The sequence below is a fragment of the Ursus americanus genome, chromosome 22, assembly GCF_024610735.1.
Source record: "Ursus americanus isolate L20-20 chromosome 22, mUrsAme1.1.p, whole genome shotgun sequence".
Classification (NCBI taxonomy): domain Eukaryota; kingdom Metazoa; phylum Chordata; class Mammalia; order Carnivora; family Ursidae; genus Ursus; species Ursus americanus.
In genome coordinates, this window is record NC_142148.1 from 22362341 (window position 1) to 22386477 (window position 24137).

The 24137-nt window shown below is 52.2% G+C and overlaps 1 protein-coding gene across 7 annotated transcripts in view; it reads right to left on the reverse strand.

Annotated features, from left to right (window-relative positions):
• Positions 1-24137, reverse strand: part of EPB41L1 (erythrocyte membrane protein band 4.1 like 1) — a 122589-nt gene that overhangs the window by 40102 nt on the left and 58350 nt on the right. For all 7 annotated transcript variants that reach the window (XM_045804521.2, XM_045804524.2, XM_045804526.2 and 4 more), the window contains 8 exons: positions 14167-14360; positions 12744-12908; positions 10649-10753; positions 10015-10057; positions 6497-6572; positions 3752-3970; positions 1595-1682; positions 383-535 (listed from right to left, as the gene is read on the reverse strand). In XM_045804521.2, coding sequence (XP_045660477.1) covers positions 383-535; positions 1595-1682; positions 3752-3970; positions 6497-6572; positions 10015-10057; positions 10649-10753; positions 12744-12908; positions 14167-14346 — 1029 coding nt within the window. In that variant the 5' untranslated portion in view covers positions 14347-14360. The remainder of the gene's footprint in view (positions 1-382; positions 536-1594; positions 1683-3751; positions 3971-6496; positions 6573-10014; positions 10058-10648; positions 10754-12743; positions 12909-14166; positions 14361-24137) is intronic.

Below are 24137 nucleotides of genomic sequence, written 5' to 3' on the forward strand. Positions count from 1 at the left end.
AGATGTGGAGGCTGGACATACACACGTGTGTGTGTGTGGCCGTGTGTTCTGGCATGCGTACATACTTGAATACTACACGTAAGCAGATAAATCGACATGGGTGGACAGGTATTCGTTGATCTGTGTAACCTGAATATATGCAGTTATCTCTCTATGTGTGTTCCCGTGTGTGTGTGTGTGTGTGTGGTGTCTGTGTGTAGGCACATACCTAAGGCATGAAGTCTATGTAGACAGCCCCAGCAGAAGAGTGCTCTCCCCTTACCCAGTAACCTAGCAACCCTCTCCATGTACCCTAAGTAGGAAAAAACCCAGGTTCAGCGGTCAGGGTCCTCTCCATTCTAGCCAATTCCAGTGAGAAGGAGGGTTCCCAAGGCAGGCTCACCTCCCCAGGCCGGATCTTGATATAAAAGTTACTCCTCTTATAGGAGATCTTGAGAATCTTGGGCCAGGCGAAGCGGTTGATTCTCAGCCGGTCCCGGTAGATGAGCAGGCCATTGGCACAGACCCCTAACATGATGTCGATGCCCTCGGAGTCCTGCGTGAGAAGACACCATAGAATGGCAGGCTCAGGGTCCACGTCTGCCATGCACCCCGAAACCCCTCCCAGAGCTCTGCTTCTGATGAGCCCTCAGGATCAGGGTCAGAGCCCGCATGCTGGGGAGGCCCCTGACCAATCTCACACAGTCATTCAGTCATTCACTCATTCATTTTTGTCAGTCATTCACCCAGTTTCTCGTCTGATCATTCTCTCAATCACTCAAATCATGATTCACCAACATTTAGTGGCACCATGTGCTATGTACTAAGGGTACAGAAATAAGTTGAAGCCTACGTCTTGATGAACGGATAAAGAAGATGTGGTATATATACACACACTGGAATACTACTCAGCCATCAAAAAAATGAAACCTTGCCATTTGCAACAATGTGGATGAACTAGAAGGTGTTATGCTAAGTGAAATAAGTCAAACAGAGAAAGACAATTACCAAATGATCTCACTCATATGTGGTCTTTAAGAAACAAAACAGAGGATCATAAGGGGAAGGGAGGGAAAAATAAAACAAGATGAAATCAGAGAGGGGGACAAACCATAAGAGACTCTTAATCATAGGAAATAAACTGAGGGTTGCTGGAGGGGAGAGGGGAGGGGGTGAGGGGATGGGGGAACTGGGTGATGGACATTAAGGAGGGCATGTGATGTAATGGGCACTGGGTATTATATAAAACTGATGAATCATTGAACTCTGCCTCTGAAACTAATAATACACTATATGTTAATTAATTGAATTTAAGTATTAGAAAACTTGGTTTACAAATCAAATAAATAAAATTACATCATGGTAAAAAATAAATAAATAAAGCCTGTGCTCGCAATCTAGTGGTGGTACAAACAGGTTCATAATGTAATATGAATATAGAAAAGTTATAAAGATCATGGGAAGATAAAGGGTTATGCAACTTTGAGGCATGAGAAATAAGAATATAAAAGGCTTATGGCTGGAGGGAACACAGGGTCTGGCGCACCAAGCCCTCTGAAGCACGAGGGACACACACACCCCCAGATGCTAGGGGGACCCTGGGGCCCAGCAGTACCTTGGCATGGTGCAGATCTACTCCATACATGGAAAGCTTTTTGGCATTCTCTAAGAAGTGGATTTCTGCTTCCCCTGGAGTCATGCCCCTAAGGGAAAGAACATGATCACAGGCAGCCACGGAAAAGGCCCAGGCCGAAGCCCTGCTGGCTAAAGGTGGCCATGATCAGAATCTGTGATTCCAGAAGGCAAACGTTCCGGAGTAGGCATATGGCTAGGCCTCTCGCAGTCCCTCCCCTCTGCTCGTAGCCCTTGCTTCCGTCCACCCACCCCCCTCCTGGTGCCAAAGTGCAGGTCCAGTCTTGTCTCCTCCAGGAAGTAGTCAAGGGATGAGCTGGGAGCCGGAATTTCTGTTTCATTCTGCCCCAGAGTTCAATGTGAGCCACAGATTCCACTCGTCCGTGGCTGCGAAGCCATTCAAGAAGCCACGGTTCATCATAATTACCCAGGGGCTCCGAAATGATCACCCACGTGAGACGTTTCTCTCAGAGTTTTGCATCAGAAACCACTTACTCCCCGCCGCGGAGCAGGTGCACGTTCTCCTTTCCGACAGGAGTTCTGTAATTCATCAAGCTCCTTCTTTGCTTTGGCTGCCGGGGAACCGTACATCTTCCATTTGGCCACAGCGAACGTTTAGTGAGCACTACCGGCTGATCGCTGCTCCAAACACGTCACGCGCAGGAACTCACGGAACCCTCATAACAACTCTGTGAAGTCGGTGTCCTCATTACTCCCGCTTCATAGAGAGACCAGCGCGGAGAGGCTGAATGACTCGCCTCAGGCTGCACGACTATTAAGTAGCAAAGTCGGGACTTGAATCCAGACAACGCGGCTCCAGAGCGTGTGCTCCTTCCCAACCTCTTCCCTTACATCTGTGTCCCATCCCCTGGGCCTCGGGGTCCTCCGCTCTGTCAGCCTCTGTGACCAGCCGTGGGAGATGCCTGGACACTAGGTGTCCGTGTGCTTTCAGTCAAAAGGGCTGTAAAAGCTAAAGGGACGGCCATTCGCCTTTCTCCACCCATAGACTGGCTTCTTTCTCTGAGTTATTAGGACTCTTGCAAATCCCTTCCACTTCTTGCTACCTATGGCAGGGATGGCAGACGGCAGGCAGGCCATCCCTCCCTATTCCTGAGCCCCGGCCGACACTGCTAACCGGCTGAATGGTTTCGGTGACCTGCTCAACACGGTACGACAGCAGTCGCTACTAACCAGTCGGAGTTGGTGTGCAAAGTCTCTGGGAGACACACCTGCCACTCGGGACCTAGCATTCCATCACACCCCAGCAGGCTCTCTCCCCGCCGTACACAATCCCTCCACATCTGGCCCTCGGCCTCCTCTCCAGACACAACCCTCCTCAGGCCTCCCACATATCCCCTCCCACATGCACAGCACTTTACAGCTCACGACACACCTCACATCATTGATCACGCTGGGTTCCCATAACGACCTGGGACTCGGAGCCCAAAGCACTTTCCACTTGAAGGGATCCTAGAGACCATTTAGTACCAGGGGACCCGCCCCAGGGATGGTACCAACCTCACAGCGGCATTTGGGAATGGGGGAGGGGGCATTTTGGTTGTTACGATGACTGAGAAGGTGTTACAGGCATTTAATGCAAATACCAACAGTTAAGACAGATAATCTAAATCCATACATATGCAAGTGAAAAATGGGGCTGGTAAGTTACATAGCCAGCCCTACGATGACCCATCAGGTTAGTCGTCTTCTAACTCTGAGAATAAGGTGCTTTCTGTTGCCCGATCATCTCTGCAACCCCTAAGATCACACAGCAACAATAAACACGTGGTGTCTCTGTACTATGTGCCGTGTAGCCCCCAACAGCGCTAAGGCGGGTTCTATTACCGCCCACACTGAACAGATGAGGAAATGAAACCATCCGGAACTGAAATGACCCACCCAGTTCCCTGGTTAGAAAGTGGCGGAGCCAAGAATGTGAACCCAGGCAGTCAGGCCTCAGAGGGCAAGCTTTTGAGTTTTACACCAAGACTGAGACAGCTAGTGACTACCGTTCCCATTCGATAGAGACCCCGTGAGCTGAGATGACTGGCTCTCAGGCGCACCTCCGGTCGGGGCACAACCTTACAGCCCAGCACCCGGGGCCATAGCCAGGGGCTGAGAAGCCAGGGGAGGGCCTCACCTGTACGTCTTGTGCAGCTCCATGATCCTCTCCTCCAGCTCCCGGGTCTGGTTGGGGGCGAAGCGGAGCTCGCTGACATAGTTGCCCACGTGCTCCTCGGCGTCGTAGTCACCCAGCTCAGCCTGCACGGCGTAGGAGCCCAGCAGGGCATGTGTGACGAAGGAGCAGGGCAGCCGGCCCGTGATGATGTCCGCCCGCAGTTGCAGGCACAGGTAGTATCTGGAGACGGGGGAGAGTGGCCATGGGCACAGGCCCCACTCCCTCCCTAGATGCCCCCCGCACCGCTGCCCACCCGTCCATCTGAACCAAACCATCAACACCCAGCTCAGTAGAACAGGAAAGTTCCTAGACTCCGGCAGTTCAGGCGTTGATAATTTGGATGTGTCCCAGAAGACGGTTTTGTCCCATTTCGCATGCCTTTCAGCATTTTGTTCATTTCTAACTTTGAGGGATTTTTCCTACTGTGGGAACATTTGAAATTTCTAACTCATTTTCAAGCTAAATAGGACTAGTTTGCTGGTTGGCTATTTTTTTTTTAATGTCATGTATTTTTAATCATACAATTAATTATATTCTTATTGTGGAACAAATGTAAACTTTAGAGGTGATTCTAAATTTCCTTTTGACGTCCGTTCTCAGCCCTAGTCCCCTCCTCCAGAGGTCACTCCTATTGTCTGGTGGTATTCTAGACCTTTTTCCTCCATGGACATACAGAAATGCATGTGTTTTGATTCATGGGTGTTTTTAACATGTACCTGGGGTCAAATGGTACATCTGACTCTCCAACTTGCCTTTTCACACCCAGGTACGTGCCTACTGCCCTTCCCACATCAGCACAAATGACTTGACCTCATTCAGTTTAACTTCTGCACCGCATTTCACAGCGAGGACAAACCTGGTCACCAGTGTGTTCTCAAAACGTTTTAATTCTGCCTCCAGCTCTAAGTGAATTGTCTAAAACAAACTGCTTTAAAAGAAACATCTCCAACCACAAGGATATGATTTTTTTTATAAGTTTATGCACACTTGGATGATTTTACAATTTTTAGATCCATTTTAAACTATTTTTTATTGCTTTTTCAGTTACTGCATTAAAAAAAGTTTCAGTTCATTCTCAGCCAATGATGACGCCTTGCCCATTTTGCCACGTTTCACCACTGTTTTCAACTGCCTATTTCTTTTCCTTTTAAGTTCCTTTTACTCAGAATAATTTCTACTGCTCCATGGCATGAAGCTCTGGTACAAAGTATCGCGGCCTCAGTGAGTGCTCAGGGCCAAGGCTTAGGCTCAGATCAGTAGTGGCTCAAACATCACAGGCACCAAGTGAGGGCTTAGGGGCATTTGTTCAAGTCTAAAAATACGAAAATCACTGCCAAACACCCCGACCAATATTTCATTTCAATCAATTTGTCATTCTGACCAGTTTATTTTGGGCCTGAATATTTTTTACTAAATCAGCTGCTACTACCACCCCATTCCCTGAGGTTATCCGTGCTGAGCAGAGCTAATTTCCCTCCTGTGTCCCTAGAAGCCCAAAGCCCAGGGTCTGGCACAAAGAGGAGAGATAACAGTGAGTAAGACCAGAGGGATGAGGATTAAGCCGGTCTACAGTTCTCAGCCCTCTTGGAAATGAAGTTGAGACCCTGTTGCTGAATCTTGGCTCCAAAATGACCCTAGGGGTTAGAGTAGGGCTAATGAGGCCAAGGCTTCAGGTCTGATCTATCCCAGGGACATCTGTATTATCCCCCAAGGCCAGAGTCGGCATCATGACCGTGGCCTGTTGCCTGGCAAACAGGCAGCCAACATTCAGGAGGGACCCAACAGGAGAGAGAGGCTGGCTTAGGAGCCCGTCCCCCGCTGTAGGAATAACTCCAAGCCCACATCTTATTGTTGGTGGCCTGTAGGACCCAGCACATGGATGACACAGCCCCGGGATATCACAAAGTGAGACTATCTCTTTGGAAGGGCCTTAGATAAAGAGAAGGGCCTCTCCCTGTTCTGATTCCAGAGGCAGGATGAGCCCCACAGAAGTTCTCATTCTCAAGAATGCTTTGCACCTCCTTCCAATCTTCAAACCGTGTTATTTAGTGGCCCTGAGGTACAATGAGATTGTACATAATCCATGTTCATGCCAGCAGCCCAGGCTTGCCTCCATGGGGGGGACCCCATGTCTAATTTGACCCTTACATGCCTGACAGGTACACAGGGCAGCATGTGGGACCAAATTCCCACGTGCAAAGGCATATGCACTCTACTCCCTCCTTATCCCCGAAGTCGAAAACGGTGGTCCACTCAGAACGTCAGCCTTCGGCCTGTCCCATCCAGAGATGACCTCCACCATGTTTTTAAAAAGTTTGAATTAGTTGCCAACATTTAAAAACTGTGGCTTTTACTCTGAAATCTCTAGCTTCCGTTCAACAGCGGGCCCTGTTCGCACGGGGCAGAGGTGGCCGGAGCTGAGCAGCAATTGTGTCCGCTTGAATTTCAATTCCAATCAATTAAATGGGTCCCGATGTTGCCTGGGACGCCTGCCCCCTCCGAAGCGGAGGGTCAGCTGTCACTGACCGCTGTGTTGGAGCCACCTCCTCTTGCTCTGAGTCAGCTTCCTCTGTCGATGCCATCTGCCTGGCCTCGCCGGGCATCTGCGTTTGCCACTGCCATCGTGTACTGCCCCATGCCTACCAGGCCCAGGTGCCCTCATTCCTAGTCACATGGCCAGCACTCCCCCCCAACCCCGGCTCTCACCTTGTGATGTCTTCTGTCAACTGGGCAGGGTCAGGGGGGTAGAACTTGACTGTGAAGGCAAAATTCCAGGGGCTGCCTGAGAGGAGTAGATAAGGGAACAATCAGAGAGGCCCCGTGACCCCAGCGGGTGGCCCAGACGCACCATCCCACGGGCAATTCCTCAGGGGTTTCTCATATTGATAATTCCAGAACAATCTAGTCAGGAAGCCTGGAATATTATTCCCACTTGAAAGACGAGGAGACTGAGGCCCAGGTTGAAAGACTTGTGACACAGGCGCGGGAAGGAAGGTGGAAAGAAAGGAAACCAGTGGCGCCTGCCAGGCCTACTGGTCATCACGAACATCACTTCCGTCAGCCTTGCAATAACCCTGTGAGGAAGTCTGATGTTATCCCCATTTTGCAAATGAGGACACTGAGGCCCAGGCTGTAAAGTGACCAGCCTGCGATCATTCAGCTAGGAAGCAGCAATGCTGGGGTTCAGACCCCAACCTCCTGGCTCCGGAGCCCATGCTCCCTCCTCCACACCAGAGTCTATGCCATGGGACGTTCATGGGAAGAAAACAGGTCACATTAAATGGGTTCCCTGGGGCGCCTGGGTGACTCAGTCGGTTGAGTGTCAGGCTCTTGGTTTCAGCTCAGTTCATGATCTCGGGGCCCTGGGATCAAGCCCCACATCGGGCTTTGTGCTCAGTGGGCAGTCTGCTTGAGATTCTCTCTCTCCCTCCCCACTCCTCTAAAATAAACAAATAAATCTTAAAATAAATAAAATAAATAAATAAACAAATGGGTTCCCTAACTTTGGACTTCTCAGAGCCCCCACTCTGCCATTGTAAACTGCACCCTTCTAAAGCAGACATGCAAATATCTACGGGTTTCCCAAACTTATTTGACCTGCTGTGTCCATTTCTCATGGGGCATCCTGCCAGATTACCGTTCCTAGGAATACCCTTTGTAAGACTGCCCTATGCGGGTCGGCTCCATCTCAGATGGCAGAATGACGTTATAAGCAAAACCTAAAAGGCAAATGCAATGAGTGGAAAGTAGCAAGGGGCATTTCACAGGGATAAATGTTAACCTCACCCCGAGATACAGACAATCAAGGGTACACACGTAGGTACAGAGAGAAATAAAGGCTGAGGTTTTAGCTGGAAACAAGCTCTGCAGGCCGAGAGGAGGGACGACCACACGAGAGAGGGGCGGCCTTGGGGAAAGGCTACAGTCTAGAACAATGGGCAGACCACCCCTGGGGCTCTGCAAAGTCCAGCCAGGGCAGGACCTGGGTCACGAAGGGCTGGAGGCCATGCGGTCACTACTGTCCTTGTGCCTGTGGTCATCACCACCTTCCCCGCACAGCTGTAACGTCTCCAGCACTTACTAAGCGCCGGTCACTTCACTTGCTAAGAACTTTACGTGCGCAAGGAGGAGTTTGAGCCTCATGATGTTCCTGAGGTAAACTTCTCCTTTTAGAGATGAAGATTCTGAGGGAGTAAGTCACCCTCCTGGGACCCCCGAGCTAGCCAGCGATGGAGAACGGGGATGTAATCTCTGGTCGTCTGATCCCAGAACCCGGGCTTCTGACCACAGCAGACTCCCTGGAAAAAGCAGCCTCAAGGAGAGCAACCCCTGGCTCAGGAATAGCAGTATAGCAGCAGTAATAACGACGACAGATAACACGTGCCGGGCGCTGCTATGGGCAGCCACCGTTCCAGCTGCTGTGTCAGAACAGCTCATTTACTCTGCACAACAACCCTGAAGGGAAGCAGTCTCGGAGTCAGGATTCGAATCCAGGCCGTCTGGCTCCCGCGTCTGTCTTTCAACCAGCACACCAGACCACCTCAGGAAAGCACCTACTATGTGCCAGGGGCTGTCCACACACAACTGGCACGCCCACCTTGTGAGGCATGAACCACTAACCCACTTGCCAAGGAGAAGCAGGAGCCCAGGGAGGTGCCCCCAGTGCCCTCGGTGACGGGCTCCGAGATTTGGGAGGAACGATATCCAGCTCTGAAGCCCAGGACTCAGGGTGGTATCTCCTTCAGGAGGCTGAGGGGCTGTCGCAAAGAAAGGAGCAGACAATGGTGGGGTGCCTGGCTGGCTTAGTCAGCGACACGTGCAACTCTGGATCTCGGGGCTGTGGGTTTGAGCCCCAGGCTGAGTGTAGAGATTACTTAAAAATAAAATCTTTAAAAAAAATTGTTCCGTGGGGGCCCCAGAAGGCAGAATAAAGATGAATGGGTAGAAGTCCCAGGGGGAGGGACGGAGACTGCGGCTCTACTGAAGGGGGCAGGACTGCTCCTCCGTGACTGGAGGGGGCCACAAGCAGCAACCATGCACCACGCCTGGGCTGTGCTGGCCGGGGCTGCAGAGACGGGGGACCGACTGCCTGCTCTGGGGAAAGATGCTGAGTTCCAAGGATTCTGCTGTCTGCTTCTTCCCAAGCTCCCAGTCCTCCGCGAACTGCACACTCGGCTGCCTGTATGTGTTCCAGTGCTTTCAGGCAGGAGAGGCAGGCCTCCCAACTGGGCTGGGACTCCTAGGGACAGCCCGAAGCCCAGGCCTAGGACCCTGTCAGCCCCAGAGGAGCAGGCTCTGTCTGTGTGCCTGCCTCTTTGTCTTCAACTGACAGGAGCCTACAGGAAGAATCCCTCCAGCCCCTCCTGGAGAGTCAGCTGGCATCCCTGGGCCCAGCTGCCTGCTGTCATGGCAACAGGCTCTGCTTCCAGCCCCAGGGACCAGGGAGCCCAAGCACAGCCAAGGGGGAGGGGCTCCCAGTGGAGGCATCTCGGCTTCTAGGCTCCAGGTCTCCACCCACTATATGCCCCCTGGCTGAGGCCACCTACCTCCCCCCTTCTGCCATTAGAAGGCCGCTCCGCCCCTCACAATATGCCTTTCCTCTCTGGGCCAGAAAGGACAGGTTGTCTCTTCACCCCAGGCCTTGAAAAGAGAGCAGGATGGTGTTGGGAGGCCAGGCCTAAAGATCTGGCCTGGCCAATAGTTCACTCTGTGACTTGAGGCAAGCAGCTGCCTCTCTCTGGGCCTGTAGTCGCCCCATCATCAAACAGAAGACGGCCCCAACCCGGACAGGCCTTGCTCTTCCCTAACGTGTGCACTCCTGTCCGTCTGCAGCGCTATACGGATGAGGATTCTGAGCCGAGTCAAGGGTCACCGATCACAGAAGTCTACACCCACCCTGGACAGGAGGAAGGCTGTTTGCAGGCCATCAATTTGTCCCCTTGTCCTAGATGATTCTACAGGTTCCTTCCAGAGCTGCCATCCTGGATGCATCTACGATTCCTCTGCTAACCTGCTCTGTGACTCTAGACAGTCATTTCTCTTGTCCCTGCTTCACTTATAAGACAGCGCCCTGCCCTCCCCCAAGATCTGCTGTGCTGAGCAAATGAACTCATGGGTCTGCATGCACTTCTCCAAGGAACAGGGAACAGCACAACTGGGGCCCGCGCAGCCTGGAGCCCCCACCCTCTGTCCCACAACATTCGCCACCACAACAGGCCACTCACTCCGGATCTGCTTCTTGATTTCCTTGGAGGGGTCCAGCCAGTTCTGAAAGAGAAGACAAGGTTCTGTAAAGGGAAGATGGAGGACAGGGCCAGATAGCGCTACGAGCCAGAGACATCCCGAAATAGCCTGTCAATGGCCCCTGGTGGGGAAAACCCTTCTCAGGCCGAGCTGTCTGGGCCCTTTGGAGCTGGGAGGTGAGGGAACAAGGCCTGGATTCACCACAGGGCTTGGGACCCTGGGCCCAGGGCTGGCACTGCCCGGAGGCAGTGGGGTGGGCAGCTGCAGTGGGACCGGTGGGAAGGAGGAAACCAGACAGGGGCCTTCCAAGGGTGGAACAGAGGCACTGGAGTAAGTGTGTCAGTTCCCCCAGGAAGCCAGGCCATGGCTCTCCAGACGCCCATGCGGGGGGTGACTGGCAGGTCCCCAAGAAAGGGCTAGGTGGGAGGGGTAGAGACAGAGCACTGAGACAGACAGAGCTGGCTGAACCTTGGCTATGTGCAAACAGAAGGTGCCTAATGAGGATCTGAGGACCGATGGAAGGTGTGGGATGCAGTCAGGACTAGGGGGGCCTAAGACAAGAGGTCTCCCCGAAGCAGGCCTCCCCTGCCAACCCTGCCCCCCCAGCACAGGTACCTTCTGGCTGTCGGCGTCACAGAAGGTCAGGCCGAAGTAGTCCTTCTCCAGGAGGTTGAGGTGCTCACAAACCAGGTCAAACAGCACCTGGCCCCGGCCGTGTTTCTAAAGAGGAAAGCAGAGCTGCTGTGGGGCTGGGACACACCTTGCGGCAGGGGGGGTTGGGGGGGGGTGTGTCCACCAGTATCACTTGAAAGCCCCAAGAGTCTCCCAGTGTCTTCAGAGGATCTCAGTCCTCCTGCCACCCACCTCGCCCTGCCCTCCAAGCCCTACCAGATCCTGGGTGACACTGATGCCCAGCTTACCAACTGCCTTCTACCAAGCCCTGCTGGGGTCCTCCTAGACCTTAGACCTGCTCTGGGGACTGGGGGGGGGGGGTGACTGATTCCCCTTCCTTCACAGAGATTAAAAGGAAGAAGTTAACTCTGACCCAAGGAGCAGAAAACCAAAAGTCTGAGCTTGGGTGTAAGAGAAAGAGAAAAGCCACCCGAAATATGAGGGACGTAGGCAGGGGACGAGGAGAGGGCTCAGGACTCAGGGTCACAGTGTGACTCTCCTTCCTGGCCCTCTCCTTACATGGAGTCTGAGTGAAATCCAGGGCAGCCCAGCCCCGAGGGCCACCTCCTACCTGGGCAGCAAGCAGGGTTTTTATAGGGGCTCCCGGGGCCTAAATCAGCCTCAGCTGGAAGCAACACTATTAGCACCACCTCCACCCCCCCCACCACCCCCCCCCACCGCCAGACAGCCAGGCTCGGTACCTCTCTGAACCACCACCATCTGGGCCTGAGGATTCGGAAGGACAAAGCCCAGAACCTGGCTGGGTGCTCCAAACCCACAGGTGTGAAGACGAGCACGAATAAGGGGACCACAGGCTGCGGGAACGTGAAGCAGTCACTGTCCAAAGAGGGAGGGGACTCCAGAGAGAGGGTGAGGTCCCTGCAAGGTCTGGCTCGGTCGCCAGGGACTGGGAGCAGGCCTGACTGTGGGGAGCAGCTTTGGGAAGCCAAGGGATTCCTGAGGCTGGAAGAGTCCTTCAGAGAGAATGGACCTGACCTCAGCCAAACCCTCTATGCTCTCCTGGGGCAAGCTGCAACAGCATCTTGGGGCCGGTGTGGGTAGGAGAGAACAGGCGGAGGATATCCCTTTCTTTTGCCTAGGAGTAGACAAGATGTTCCCCTGGAAATCCTTCTATAGAACAAATAAACATTAAAAAAAATACCCTGCAGAGAAGAGGGACCCCACCCTGCCAGGGCCCAGAAATAAGTCATATCCCTTAAGACCAGGGGGCACCAGGGAGAAAGGGAGGTGGTTCCTATAGCTCTCAGGGAAGGCCGCCCTCTGAACCTTTCCATACACATGGACAGGGCCAGATACGGTGCCCAGACCAGGGTGGACCCTCTAAGGGGATGAGTGAGAGATCAGAATTAGCATGGGAGTCCTAGCCTACATAGGAAAGGGAGAAAGCAAATGTGGGGCCGGGAGGGCTGACCCTAGACAGGAGGTGTCTGCCCCTGCCACCCACGGTGGGACAGGATCATGCCACAGGATTTCTACGTGGCCTGGGTGAGGGAGTCCTTCCAATGGAAGAGAGTCCACCTCTCTATACCTGGAGGACACCCATAACTTGGAACCCTCAAGTGACCAGTTTGTCCACTGCCCTGGACAGGGGCATTCACAAGGGAAGACCCCCTCTCTCTGCCCAATAAAAACATAAAAGCAATTCTAGTTGAAACACCAGTGTCTGCCAGGTGAGACTGAAGAGCCCGGTCCGTAAGGCCTACCGGGCTAGAGATCAGCCCTTGGATGATGACTCCTTGCCAATTACGGCCCCCCCTGAGAAGCCTTCTCCTGGCGCCAACCCTGTGCCTCGTCTAATTCCATTTGCAATCGTAACAGCCCTCTCCGGGCCTCAGTGCCACCATCTGTACACAGGAGGGCCGGCCAGGTCATCTCCCCAGGATGCCGCGGTCGGTCCAGAACTCCATGAAGAATGGACGCTCTCTGGCTCAGCCCAGGCTGAGCGCACACAGAAGCCTGCCATGGCTCTGGGGCCAGCCGGCTGGGGCCCGGGCCTGCGGTGGGGGGTGCTCCCTACCTCCACCTCGCACTCGTACTCAGAGGCATCAAGCAGAGTGACTCGGCAGATGGTACTCTTGTACTTCTTGGCAATCTTCTGGGGCGATTTCTGGGCTCTGCTGGGCGTGGTCCTCTCTGACAGGCCATCAGCCTCCCCATAGCCCTTCTCCTCCATGTCTAGGCTCTGTAGGTTCCACAGGGGGGGAAGTCTGGTCAGTGAGCTTGAGATCACAGCCTTTCATTCAAATGAAGACACGGTAAGGATGCAGCAGCTGGGGCTAAGATGGTCTCCAAAATGAGAGCCACCACCCTCCATGACCCCCAGGGTGACCAGGTCTACGGCTGGTATATACAGAAGGAGAACCAGAGCCACTGGGTGTAAGACGGTGGGCTCACGGAAGGGGCCACTTCTTCAGGGGGGCAGCCTCAGCAGGTGGGAAGCAGCCCACAGAACCAGAAGGGCCCTAGCCCCCTAAAGTAGCGTGTGAGTTATCAGCATCCGTCTGGCCTCCCCCTCATCGGTCGGTCACTGGTCTAGCATGAGGCTGAGAGCTCGTGGACTGATCTAATGGAGGGAAGGGAGGTCAGAGCCCTACCAGCTGGTCCTAACTGCCATCAATGCCCTCAACGACCTTGGCCAAGCCCCTGCCCTCTCGGCCTGTCGTGAACGAAGGGAGGTGTGAATTGGACGGCTAGATGACTGAGCAAGTCCCTTGTCCCTTTAGGGTGATGCATTTTGCTCTGGGGTCATACTGGGCTTGCCAGGCTAGAATGGACAGGTTCACGAGGTAGGAAAATAAGGTTAAAAGAACCAGGTTTTGGGAATCAGATCTCGATTTTATTTCCATCTGTCACTGTACAGCAACATGACTTTGGGTAGCTTACTTCATCCACTGAGCTGCTGTTTCCCCAAGTGTAAAATGGGGAAATTAATATCACTCTCTTAGGGGCGCCTGGCTGGCTCAGTCAGCAGAGCATGTGACACTTGATCTCAGGGTTGTGAGTTCAAGTCCCATGTTGGGGATAGTGCTAAGTTAGTTAAAAATATATATAGTTGATGGGGCGCCTGGGTGGTGCAGTCGTTAAGCGTCTGCCTTGGGCTCAGGGCGTGATCCCAGCGTTCTGGGATCGAGCCCCACATCAGGCTCCTCCGCTAGGAGCCTGCTTCTTCCTCTCCCACTCCCCCTGCTTGTGTTGCCTCTCTCACTGGCTGTCTCTCTGTCTGTCAAATAAATAAATAAAAATCTTAAAAAAAATATATATATATATATATATTTGGTTTGGGAGAATTAAAGACAAAAATGAACACAATGTCCCCAGCACAGAGCTCGGCATGTAATGGGTCAGTAATAAGTCTCAGTTTCCGGCTTCCCTCCCCACGAAGAACTAGCCCTGGACGCGGCTGGGCAGGGAGAGGGACGCCCGTGCTCTCAGGCACACACCTGGTCAGCGGGCTGGGTGTCCGGCTGGGGCAGGTGCTTCTCATTGGAGTTGGCCTCCGGGTGGCCGCCGTGGCCTGCTGGGGTCACAGGGGTGGTCGCAGCAGCCGCTGCCTCGGGCTGCTGTGGGGCCTCCTCCTGAGCCTTCTTCACCTCAGAATCGGGGCCTGTCTCTGTTGTCATGGTGACCAGCACTCCTGCATTAGCATGAAGGAGAGCACGTGACAGGGGAAAGGGGCAGCGATGGTGTGACACGACAGAGCAAGAGCGAAGGGGACAGGAACCACACGCAGAGAGAGGCAGATGGATACAAATGGACAAAGAGCCACGGAGAGAGAGAGGAAGGAGGGAGGGAGGGAGAGACAGAGGAAGTAGGGGTGGGGAGAGAGCAGAAGTCAGGGGTTACTGGAGGTCACAGGACCCCCCCCTCCCACTCTTGGGACCATAGAGCTCTTCAGGGACTCCTCCCATCTCACAGCCCAGCTCTGGAATGGGGCCCCTCCTTGGGACAATGAGAGGCTCTCCCAGGGAGCCCCACTCTGCCAGGAGCACAAAGGACAATCAGTGACGGCTCTGGGCAGGCCCTCAGCCAGGCTGTGTCTCCAACCCCAGCTCCCGGGCCACAGTAGCCACTCAATAAACGCTGGATAGACTGGACTCAACCAAAAGAGCCCTGCGCTCCGGGCCCTTCGGCACCGACTCTGAGCAAAGCTCTTCATGCCCCAAGCCCGCACCGCTATCTTCACAGGCATGTTGACAGAATGGATCCACAGGGAGAAGACAGGAAGGCACTATTAAAAACACACAGAGCCCTGGTGATATAAGTCAGGAGACCTGGACGCAGGCCCCGGGTCTGCCGCACACAGGGCAGTCGCTTCACCGCACTAGGACTGCCCCAAAAAGCAAGGGACTTAGAGAAATGATCTCTGGGACAGGCTACTCTTATCCTTTTCCCCTTGGAGCAGGAAATGAGATTTCAGAGACTCAGGGACCTATTGCCCAGCCATTCTGTTGGCATAAGTGTACTGCAAGGAGACGAAAGGAGAAGGGCATGGCCCACTGCTGTATTAGAAAAACGAAACAATAACCTCAGTGATACCTCTTTGTGTTTAGACCCATATAGTGAAAGATCTGAACGGATCCTGACCAAACTGTTAAGACAGGTCTGTAATTAAGAAATGGATAGAGGAAAAAAAGGGGGTTCCATGGGGTCGGTGAAGAGAAGGAGCTTCATTTTTTACTTTATACGCTTCGGAATTACTTCTATAATTTTAAATACACATAACTCACAAATTGTTGTTTTTTTTTTTCTTTAAAGGGGGCAAAAGCACCTATTCCTGACCCCATTCAAGGTGGATCCTCAAAAAAAAAAAGACCCAAAATAAAAAAGTTTGGAGCTAAAACCAAGGAATAGGGAAATGGGCAAGAACCCTCACCCCTGAGCCTAGAGCCTCCCTCTAAATCCATTATATTAAACGAGAAAGATCCAGACTAGACCTGGCAGGTCCCTTCCCAACCCCATTCAACACAGGAGGCCTCCAATGAGCAAACAGACAGACGGACATTGGCTCCACCTTGCGCTACGCACACGCTCCAAGCCCTTACCCCACACTCCTCTTGTCTCCTTCAGCTTCTCTCCCAGCATTCCAGAGGGCACCAGCCTAGGCCCAAGCAAAGGGCACTGGCCAGAAAGCCAGGGGCCCCAAGTGCCCCGCTAGGCCACACAAGAGCTCCAGGGCCCTCAGCACTCGCACTTTGTAAGCCAGAGCTCGTAGCACAAATGAAAGGGTTTGTTGTCACTGATGCTGCTATTAAGAAGTGAGATGAGGAGGAAGGGAAGGCCTTGGTCACACGGCCTCATCCCCGCCCAGAAATGCTTTCCACTCATGTCATTACCTTGGACTTTATGGTTCAACTTAAAGCTGTAGTTAAATAAAGGCTCTCTGTCATTTATGTGACACCAGATGTCAACTCAGTGCCAGGACACAAACCACTAGAAGCAGCTCCAGGGGAGCTCAGGGCCTCCTAGGGTCCGAGGGAGACCTGTCTACCTGGGTCTGCATCTCTTCGAGGCCTGCACCCGAGGACATCAGCCATTATACTAGATAAGGTCTATAAGACGAACCCTTGAAATAAATGCCCACCGATTTTTGCTTAAAAAAAATTAAAAAGGATCCCCAGACTAATCTGTAGGTGTTTTGCTGTAAGAAGCAGTTTCCACATGACCGTCATGGGCCCAGGCCAGAGGCTCTGGCGCACGTGCCCCTCGTGCCCTCCCCTCCACGTCAGTCTGGTGTCAGCCGCCACTCTCCAAACCTTCCCCAGACCCGTGTCAAACAGCCGGGACAGCAACCTTACATGCGGGCAGGGAATGCCCAGTGCCAGCAGCACCACACATGAGAGGAGCTGGAAGTCTTTTGAGATAATTCAATGTCTTCTTTTCTAGGTGAGACTCAGAGAGCCAAAGAGACTTGAGTGACAGCCATTTCCTCAGACAGATCTTTCCTGGTCCCTCCCGCCCACTCTCTTCCCCACTCAGCCTCCTGACTCCCCAGATCCCAGCGCTGGAGCCCTGATGCTTCCCACCACAGTTCGCTGCCTCAGGCAAACTCGAACGGAACCAACTGGAAGGAGAAAGCACTCAGGCCCAGGCTGGAAGCCAAAGAGGTGGCCCGAGCCACCAACGAACCCCACGGCCAGGGCCTGGTGACAGAAATGATGGCTCGTCCTTTCTAGAGTGTTAAAAAAGATGACGTAAGGGGCGCCTGGGTGGCACAGCGGTTAAAGCGTCTGCCTTTGGCTCAGGGCGTGATCCTGGCGTTATGGGATCGAGCCCCACATCAGGCTCCTCTGCTATGAGCCTGCTTCTTCCTCTCCCACTCCCCCTGCTTGTGTTCTCTCTCTCGCTGGCTGTCTCTCTCTGTCGAATAAATAAATAAACTCTTAAAAAAAAAAAAAAAAAAAAAAGATGACGTAAAAGAAGTGCCTGAATGAAAAGCTCCATACACAACAGCTTGTACAGACTGACCTTACTCTGATTAATACATACACACGGATACAGAATACTCAACGAAGTATTAACTGTCGTCGTTTCTAGATGGCAGGAGTACAGGTAATTTTTTCTTCTGTTTAACTGTAGTTCTCAATTTTTCTACTATACTTGGAGATTTCTTAATTAAAAAAAAATGAGAGGTTAAAAAATAAAATCTTCCAATGCACAGGGCTCAGTATGACAGGATGAGGAGATAAAGTCTGATTAAGCTTAAAATGTTTATGAATTTATTTTTTTAATGATTTATTTATTCATTGAGAGAGACAGAGAGAGAGCGCGCATGCTAGAGCGAGCACAGTGGGGAGGGCAGAGGCAGAGGGAGAGGGAGAATGTCTAGCAGACTTCCCGTTGAGCACAGAGCCTAACACGGGGCTCGATCTTATGACCCCAAGATCAAGACCTGAGCTAAAATCAAAAGTCGCATGTTTACCTGATTGAGACACCCAGGCATCCCCAAAAATTTTTATGAATTTAAAAGAAAAATAACATTATTATTTTTCTTTTAAAACATTATGGGTTTTTTTAAACCTATGATGAGATCCTTCTTGATTTCACAAATCCAGGGATAACAGTATGGTTCTCTCTCTAGGCCGCAGAAAGCAAGCCAAGAACCCACCCTCAGGTTCTGCCATAGCCAGTCACGTGGGCAGAGTTGTGCCCAGGCCCAGGCCAGCAGAGACTGAGGGAGCCCGCTGGGCAGCCCGGCCAGCTGGGTGCTGCAGGGCCCCAGGGGAAGCACGTGCTGGTGCCTTGGAGCTCACTGCAACAGGGGAGGGTGATATACCGCCCAGAAAATGGCTAAACACCCAGGCAGGATGTGATTTAGATTTGTCGTTGGATGTTTTAGCCTCTAGAAGATTCCGGGGAGTTGGCGATCAAGAGGGTGACCTAGAGTACCCAAATAAGGGCTTATGGGGTAGGGAGTGTGGGGTGGGGGGTGAGGTCGAGTTAAATTCTGCAAAAAGGGAGAGCTCGGGTATGGCAGAGAGGGCATCTGGGCTGAGTCACCGTGTGGGCAAACGTGCAGAGGACAGACAGGAGGCCTTGACGTCCTGACACCTCAGAACAAGAAGCCTATAAAGGTGAGCTCCAAACAGCCTGGCAGGTGGAACAGGTTGGAGACGGGGAGAAGTGAGTGAACTGGGGGAGGAGTAGGCTGCCTTGTAAGAATCACAGTGTTACTCTGCTAGAAAGGGCAAGACTCCCATCACGGAGTGCTGCTGGGAGCCAGGCCCACGGTCAGGGACTTGACACACCGGCCTCTCATGGACTCCTCCCAGGGGTACAGGGCAGGGGGCAGACCTAGGTCAGTCAGACCCAGACCCAAAGCCTGGCGCCACCACTGGCTCACTCTGTGACCGTGGGCAAGTGACTTCGATGCTGTGAAATGGAGGTACTCCTCCCTCCGAGGGGGGTGGTAGAGAGTCAGGAAAATAACCTAGAGAGAGCACTTAACATGGTATGTACCCAATAAAACAACCCTGAGAGGGTCTGTAATTACAAACAGTACTGAGAAGCCGCAGTGGGGAGTGGTCTGAGAACCCGGAGTTCAGAAGCGCAGCCCAGAACCGAGGGAGAAGGAGAAGTTCTAAGAGCCAGAGGCCAGCAAGGCCAGACTGATGGCGCGAACATATGAACACCCAACGCACAGGATTCGAAGAGACAAAGGTCAGCCAGAGAAGTAAATGCCGATGGTGCCCACACCAGCCCTGTCAGCCCTGGCCGGCTGAGGCCAGTCCAGAAGGCTGTCAGCATTCGATGCTCTTCAGCACTGCAAGCCCCGGCTGGCTCCCCCGACTCCCCCTCCAGGGGCACCGTGGCTTTCCATCTGGGCAGCCTGCTGGGAGAGAATGTCCTAGCCCGGGCGACGCGATACCCACTTGGCTTGTCATTGCACCAACTCATTAAAAATCAATCAGCTGGTTTATACATCAGGCCCTACAGCCAGGGTTAGCATGAATCAGCATCTCTGAATCCAGTACCTTGGCTTTCTTCTTTCTCTCCATCCCACAGCCACTGCACAGGTCCAAGCCACGGTCGAGCCATGCCCACATGGCTCCCCGGCCTCCTTCATGGACTCTCTGTGGCCACTTGGGCCCTCCTAGGGTTTACTGTCTTCAGAACAGCCACATGGATCTTTCTAAAACTCCAAATGGAGGCTCTCTTTATTTTTTGTAATTCAAGTATAGCTGACACACAAGGCTACCTCCGTTTCCATCATACGACACAGTGAATGGACACGTCTACACCTCATTACACGCACCACCATCAGTCGCCACACAACACTATTACAGTACCACTGACTACGTTCCCTATGCTGCCCATTTGCTCAGATGCCCTCCTTAACCTTCAATGACTTACCATCAAAATAAAACACAAACGGCTTACCAAAGTTAAAGGTCCCTGCTTAGGGTGGCGGCATCAGCTCCCACCCTCACTGTGAGCCTGTCTGACTGGCCTTCCCTCTGCTCCTCCCCCGCATCAGGCCTGCCCCTGCCGTGGGGCTTTGCCCTAACGGTCCCTCTGTGCAGACAATGGGCTTGTCCCATCTCTTGGCACAGCAGCTCTCACCCTTCAGGCCTTAATCCATGCACCCCTTAACCCCTCTGCCTAAAGTGGATCTTTCTTCTGGGGCGCCTTAGAGGCTCAGTCAGTTGAGTGTCCAACTCTTGATTTTGGCTCAGGTCATGATCTCAAGGTCATGAGACTGAGCCCCGCGTTGGGCTCCGTGCTCAGCACAGAGTCTGCGTGAGATTCTCTCTCCCTTCTCCCTCTGCCCCTCCCCCTGCTCATGCACTCTAAATAAATAAACAAAATCTTCAAAAAAATAAAAATAAATAAAATGGGTCTTCCCCCCCCCCTTTTTTTTTTTTGGTGACAGCATGCTGGGTTTGGGGTTTGGTTTGGTTTGGTTTTTGCCATTTTAACCATTTTTAAGAGTGTAACTATTCCATGATGTTAATTACATTCACAACCTTGTACAACAATAGTCACTGTGTATTTCCAAAATTTGTCATTACCCCAAACAGAAACTCTGTACCCATTAAGCAACCATGGTGGGTTTGTTTTTTTTTAGTAACTATCACAAATGAAACATACTTCTTTTTACTTATTTATTTTTATTCCTCTGGAATATAAACTCCATAAAGACCAAATATTATCCATCTCAATTGCCATTATCCCCATGACTTAGCACAATTCTTGATAAATACCAACAAAGCTAACATTCATAGAGTCTGCTATTTGCCCAGCACTGGTATAACTACTTTACATCGATTAACTCACTTAACCTTCACAATAACCTAGAATAGGTACTTTTATTATCTCTATTTTGTAAAAGAAGGAATTGGGGCACTGAGAAGTTAAGGACCTTGCCTGAGATAATACACTAGTGCATGACAGTGCCAGAACTCAAACCCACGGGGTCTGGCGTCAGAAGGATTGGTAGATGGACAAATGGACAAACACATGCTGTGACGGGTGGATGAAACACCGAGACACGTTTTAAGTCCACTCAGCTGGGAACAGAGACCTGGGCTGCACTCACCTTGGGAGCCTTTATGGCTACCAGCCAGCCAGTCTGTCCTGATGACTTACCAGACCTTAAACACCTGACTTTTCCATCCGAACTCCTGATATTATCACCCTTATTTTACTGATGAGGACACAAAGACCCAAAGAGGCATGCTGATTTGCCCAAGGTCACAAGGCTGTGCTAAGCGTCTCTGACTCCAAAATTCATCCCACTCCTTGGATGGGGCAGGGAAGGGGGGGTGTTGTTGTACTAATTTCTGCAGGGGGTGAGGCTGGCTAAGGAAAAATTTCCCAAGAGTGAAAAGCAAATACACTAGGAAGAACTGAATTCAGAATCGGGGCCACCGTGGGGCACCTGGACAGCTCAGTCAGTTAGGCATCTGACTCTGGATTTCAGCTCAGGTCAGGATCTCAGGGTCATAAGGTTAAGCCCAAGGTCAGGCTCCATGCCCAGCTTAAGATTCTCTCTCTCTTTCCCTTACCCATCCCCACCTGCTATCTACTCTCTCTCTCTCTCTAGAAAAAAAAAAAAAAAAAGAATCAGGACCACCGTGTCTTGCTTCAGTTCCACCACCTCCTATCTGATGGGCCTTGGGCAAGTCACTTCCCCCTCCTGAGCATCGGCTTCCTCATCTGCCAAACAGGGATGAGAGCCCCTATCCTCTCAGTTCAGAGCAGGGCCACGTAGATAAAAGATACTACAGAGAAGGAAAGAACTCTGAGATACAAAGGTTGAAGTCACATATTTTAGGGAGAGTACATTAGAGATGCTTGTGTATACCAGAAGCATGTCTTTGCAAGCATATGACCAGCAGTGGGACAATAGGAGGGCACATACAGCCCTGAGTGTCCATGGTCATGATAATGAGTCGCTAGCCAGTAAGGCTCTCTTCTATATCTTGCACACTGGCAACTTTCACCCAGGCATTCTTGGGAATTCTGAACCAGGGAGGAACTAATGGAAGGAAGGAACAAAGTGAGAGAGAGAAAGGGACAAGGTGTGGAAGACACCGAAACACCAAGAGAATGCCGGGCAGCAAGTGAGACTCTTCTGTTTTGAATGATGTTTTCAATAATCACAGTTACCAAGATAACTCTTCTTTCTTTACGTGAAATCAGGGGGACATCTCCCCCATCCCCTTCCAACCACATCCCCTGGGCTGTTAGTCTCCATTCGCACCTCCAAATTTATGCCCTGTTCAAAGAAGCGGGAGGCTGACCCCTTGGACTGTCCCTTGGACTGAGCTCCTTTGTTTGCTGACTTCCTGTTGGGTTTGGCCAGTGGGAGGCACCGGTTCAAGGGTGGAAGGAGAGAGAAGTTGGGGAATGTCTTCCCAATTTCCCTCTCTGTGCTTCTGGCGGTGGCTGAGCCCCTCTGTGTCAGCTCCTTGCACAGACCCAGCCATCACTGAGTTCTGGTAATGCTATTTCCTCCCTCTGCTCATTCAGGCCAAAAGGAGGAAAAACCTTCTGTCGCTGTTATGTTGTGGGGTACCCCTGTGGGTTCCCTTAATCCTGCCCACACCTTTATTAACATCTCCTCAATGTAAGCATCTGAGCGGAATTCTGTTTTCTGCCAGAATCTGACTGATACACTAAACAGATACATGAATTAGAGAGGGAGGGGAAGAGAAATCGGTAAAAGGCAGCGTCACCTAGTGGTTAGGGACAAAAGGGGCGACAAGGAAACCATGGACAAGTCTCTTAATCTCTCTGCGCCTCAAGGTCTCGATCCGTAAAATGCTTGGTGATCATCTTCCCTATGTCACAGGGTTACTGTGACAATCGGACCAGGTCATGCCCCTAAGGCACTTACCACATGGCAAAACCCGCCATGAGCACTCAAGTAATACTACATATCCTCACCATTAGCATTGAGTCTCGAGGCTGAAATGTGAACAGTAGCATTTCCTTGGAGAAAGCACTACAGACTTTTCTTTCGGCTTTTTCGGGGGTTCTCCGGGTTTCATCATTTTTCTATTATGAGCATGTATTTCTTTTGTAATCAGAAAAGAAAAAGAGAAGAATTAAAAGAAAAAAACACAGAGAGTGCGAGCCTATGAAGACTTATTCTTCCCCCCCACCGGGATTTCCCCAGTACAGAACACTCACTTCCTGGAGAGACCACCTCGGGGTGGCCGTGAACAAAACGCCTGCCCGCCACGAGGGAGGAGGGCGCAGGCTGAGAGAGCCACCTCTGGGGCCAGCGCCACCCTCCCAGCCGAGGCCCGGGAGCCCCCGACAGAGGCAGAGGGGTCAAACGGGAGCTGGGCCTGCAGTCGTTGGAACCCTGCTCAGCTCTGTACGCGGCAAGGGGGAGATGGCACTTTGTCAGAGGCTTGCGGTGCCCCTGGGCACCGCATTAAATAAAACCAAGCAACGTGAAGAGGCTGCCACCCGTCAGCACTGGCTTCTTGCCCAAAGGTTTCACGTGCCACCACGGAGCCACAGGCTGACGTGCCGTCGTGGGCTGGGGGACCACATGACATGCCCAGAACTGCAGAGTAACGGCATCGGAAAGGAGAAATACCTCCCGCTTGGACCACACGGATGACTGCAGAGGCAGCCAGAGACCTCCCCGTAGCGGGGCATCCTCTGAAAGCCAGGCAGCGAGCTGGCGGTCTTCCAGGCTTTGTTTCATTTGAGCTGCACCAGGGCCGCACAGGGCAGATGGGCTTATTCCCCAGGCCGGCGTGGCTGGCCGAGGTCACGAAGCTAGCCCGTTAGAGCAGAGCCAGAACGAGGACCCAGATCTGCTAGCTGCCGGTCCCGCGCTCTTCCCCCTCAATCCCGCTACATCCCACAACCTCCAACTTGCTGTCAACCGCGTAACCAAAGCTACCGTTGCTCTGGATGTAGAAATAATAACAGCAGTACCAACCCCTCCCACATGTGGGGTGCTTTACAATTTAAAGAATCCTTTCATCACCATCATTTCGCTTGGCCCTCATGGATCAGCAGCTGGGGAGAGGGAACATGGAACGGCAGTTACGAACACAGGCTTCGGCCCAGAGTTTGAATCCTGGCTTGTGGACCTTGGGCAAGTTACTTAACCTCACCAAGAGCCAATCTGAGCATGTAAAATGAGAATAACACCCTCTACGCCTCAAAGGCGTTTAGTGAGAAATAAATGAGAGAATGCACGTGAAGCTCCCTCTGGCACCGTGTCACCATAGAGCAGACACTCAGTAACTGGCCACGATGGCTCTCATCGGTAAGGTTGTCACTACTGTACAGATGGGCAAAGTGAGGTCCAGAGAAGGCAAAGAACTTGTCCAAGGACACTCAGGGTGTGAGCAGCAGCATGACCCAGGCAGCAGCTTACAGCATCGAAGAGAATTGGGAAGTTTCACAGGTGAGCTCCACACTGGATCAGTGGCAGAAGGGG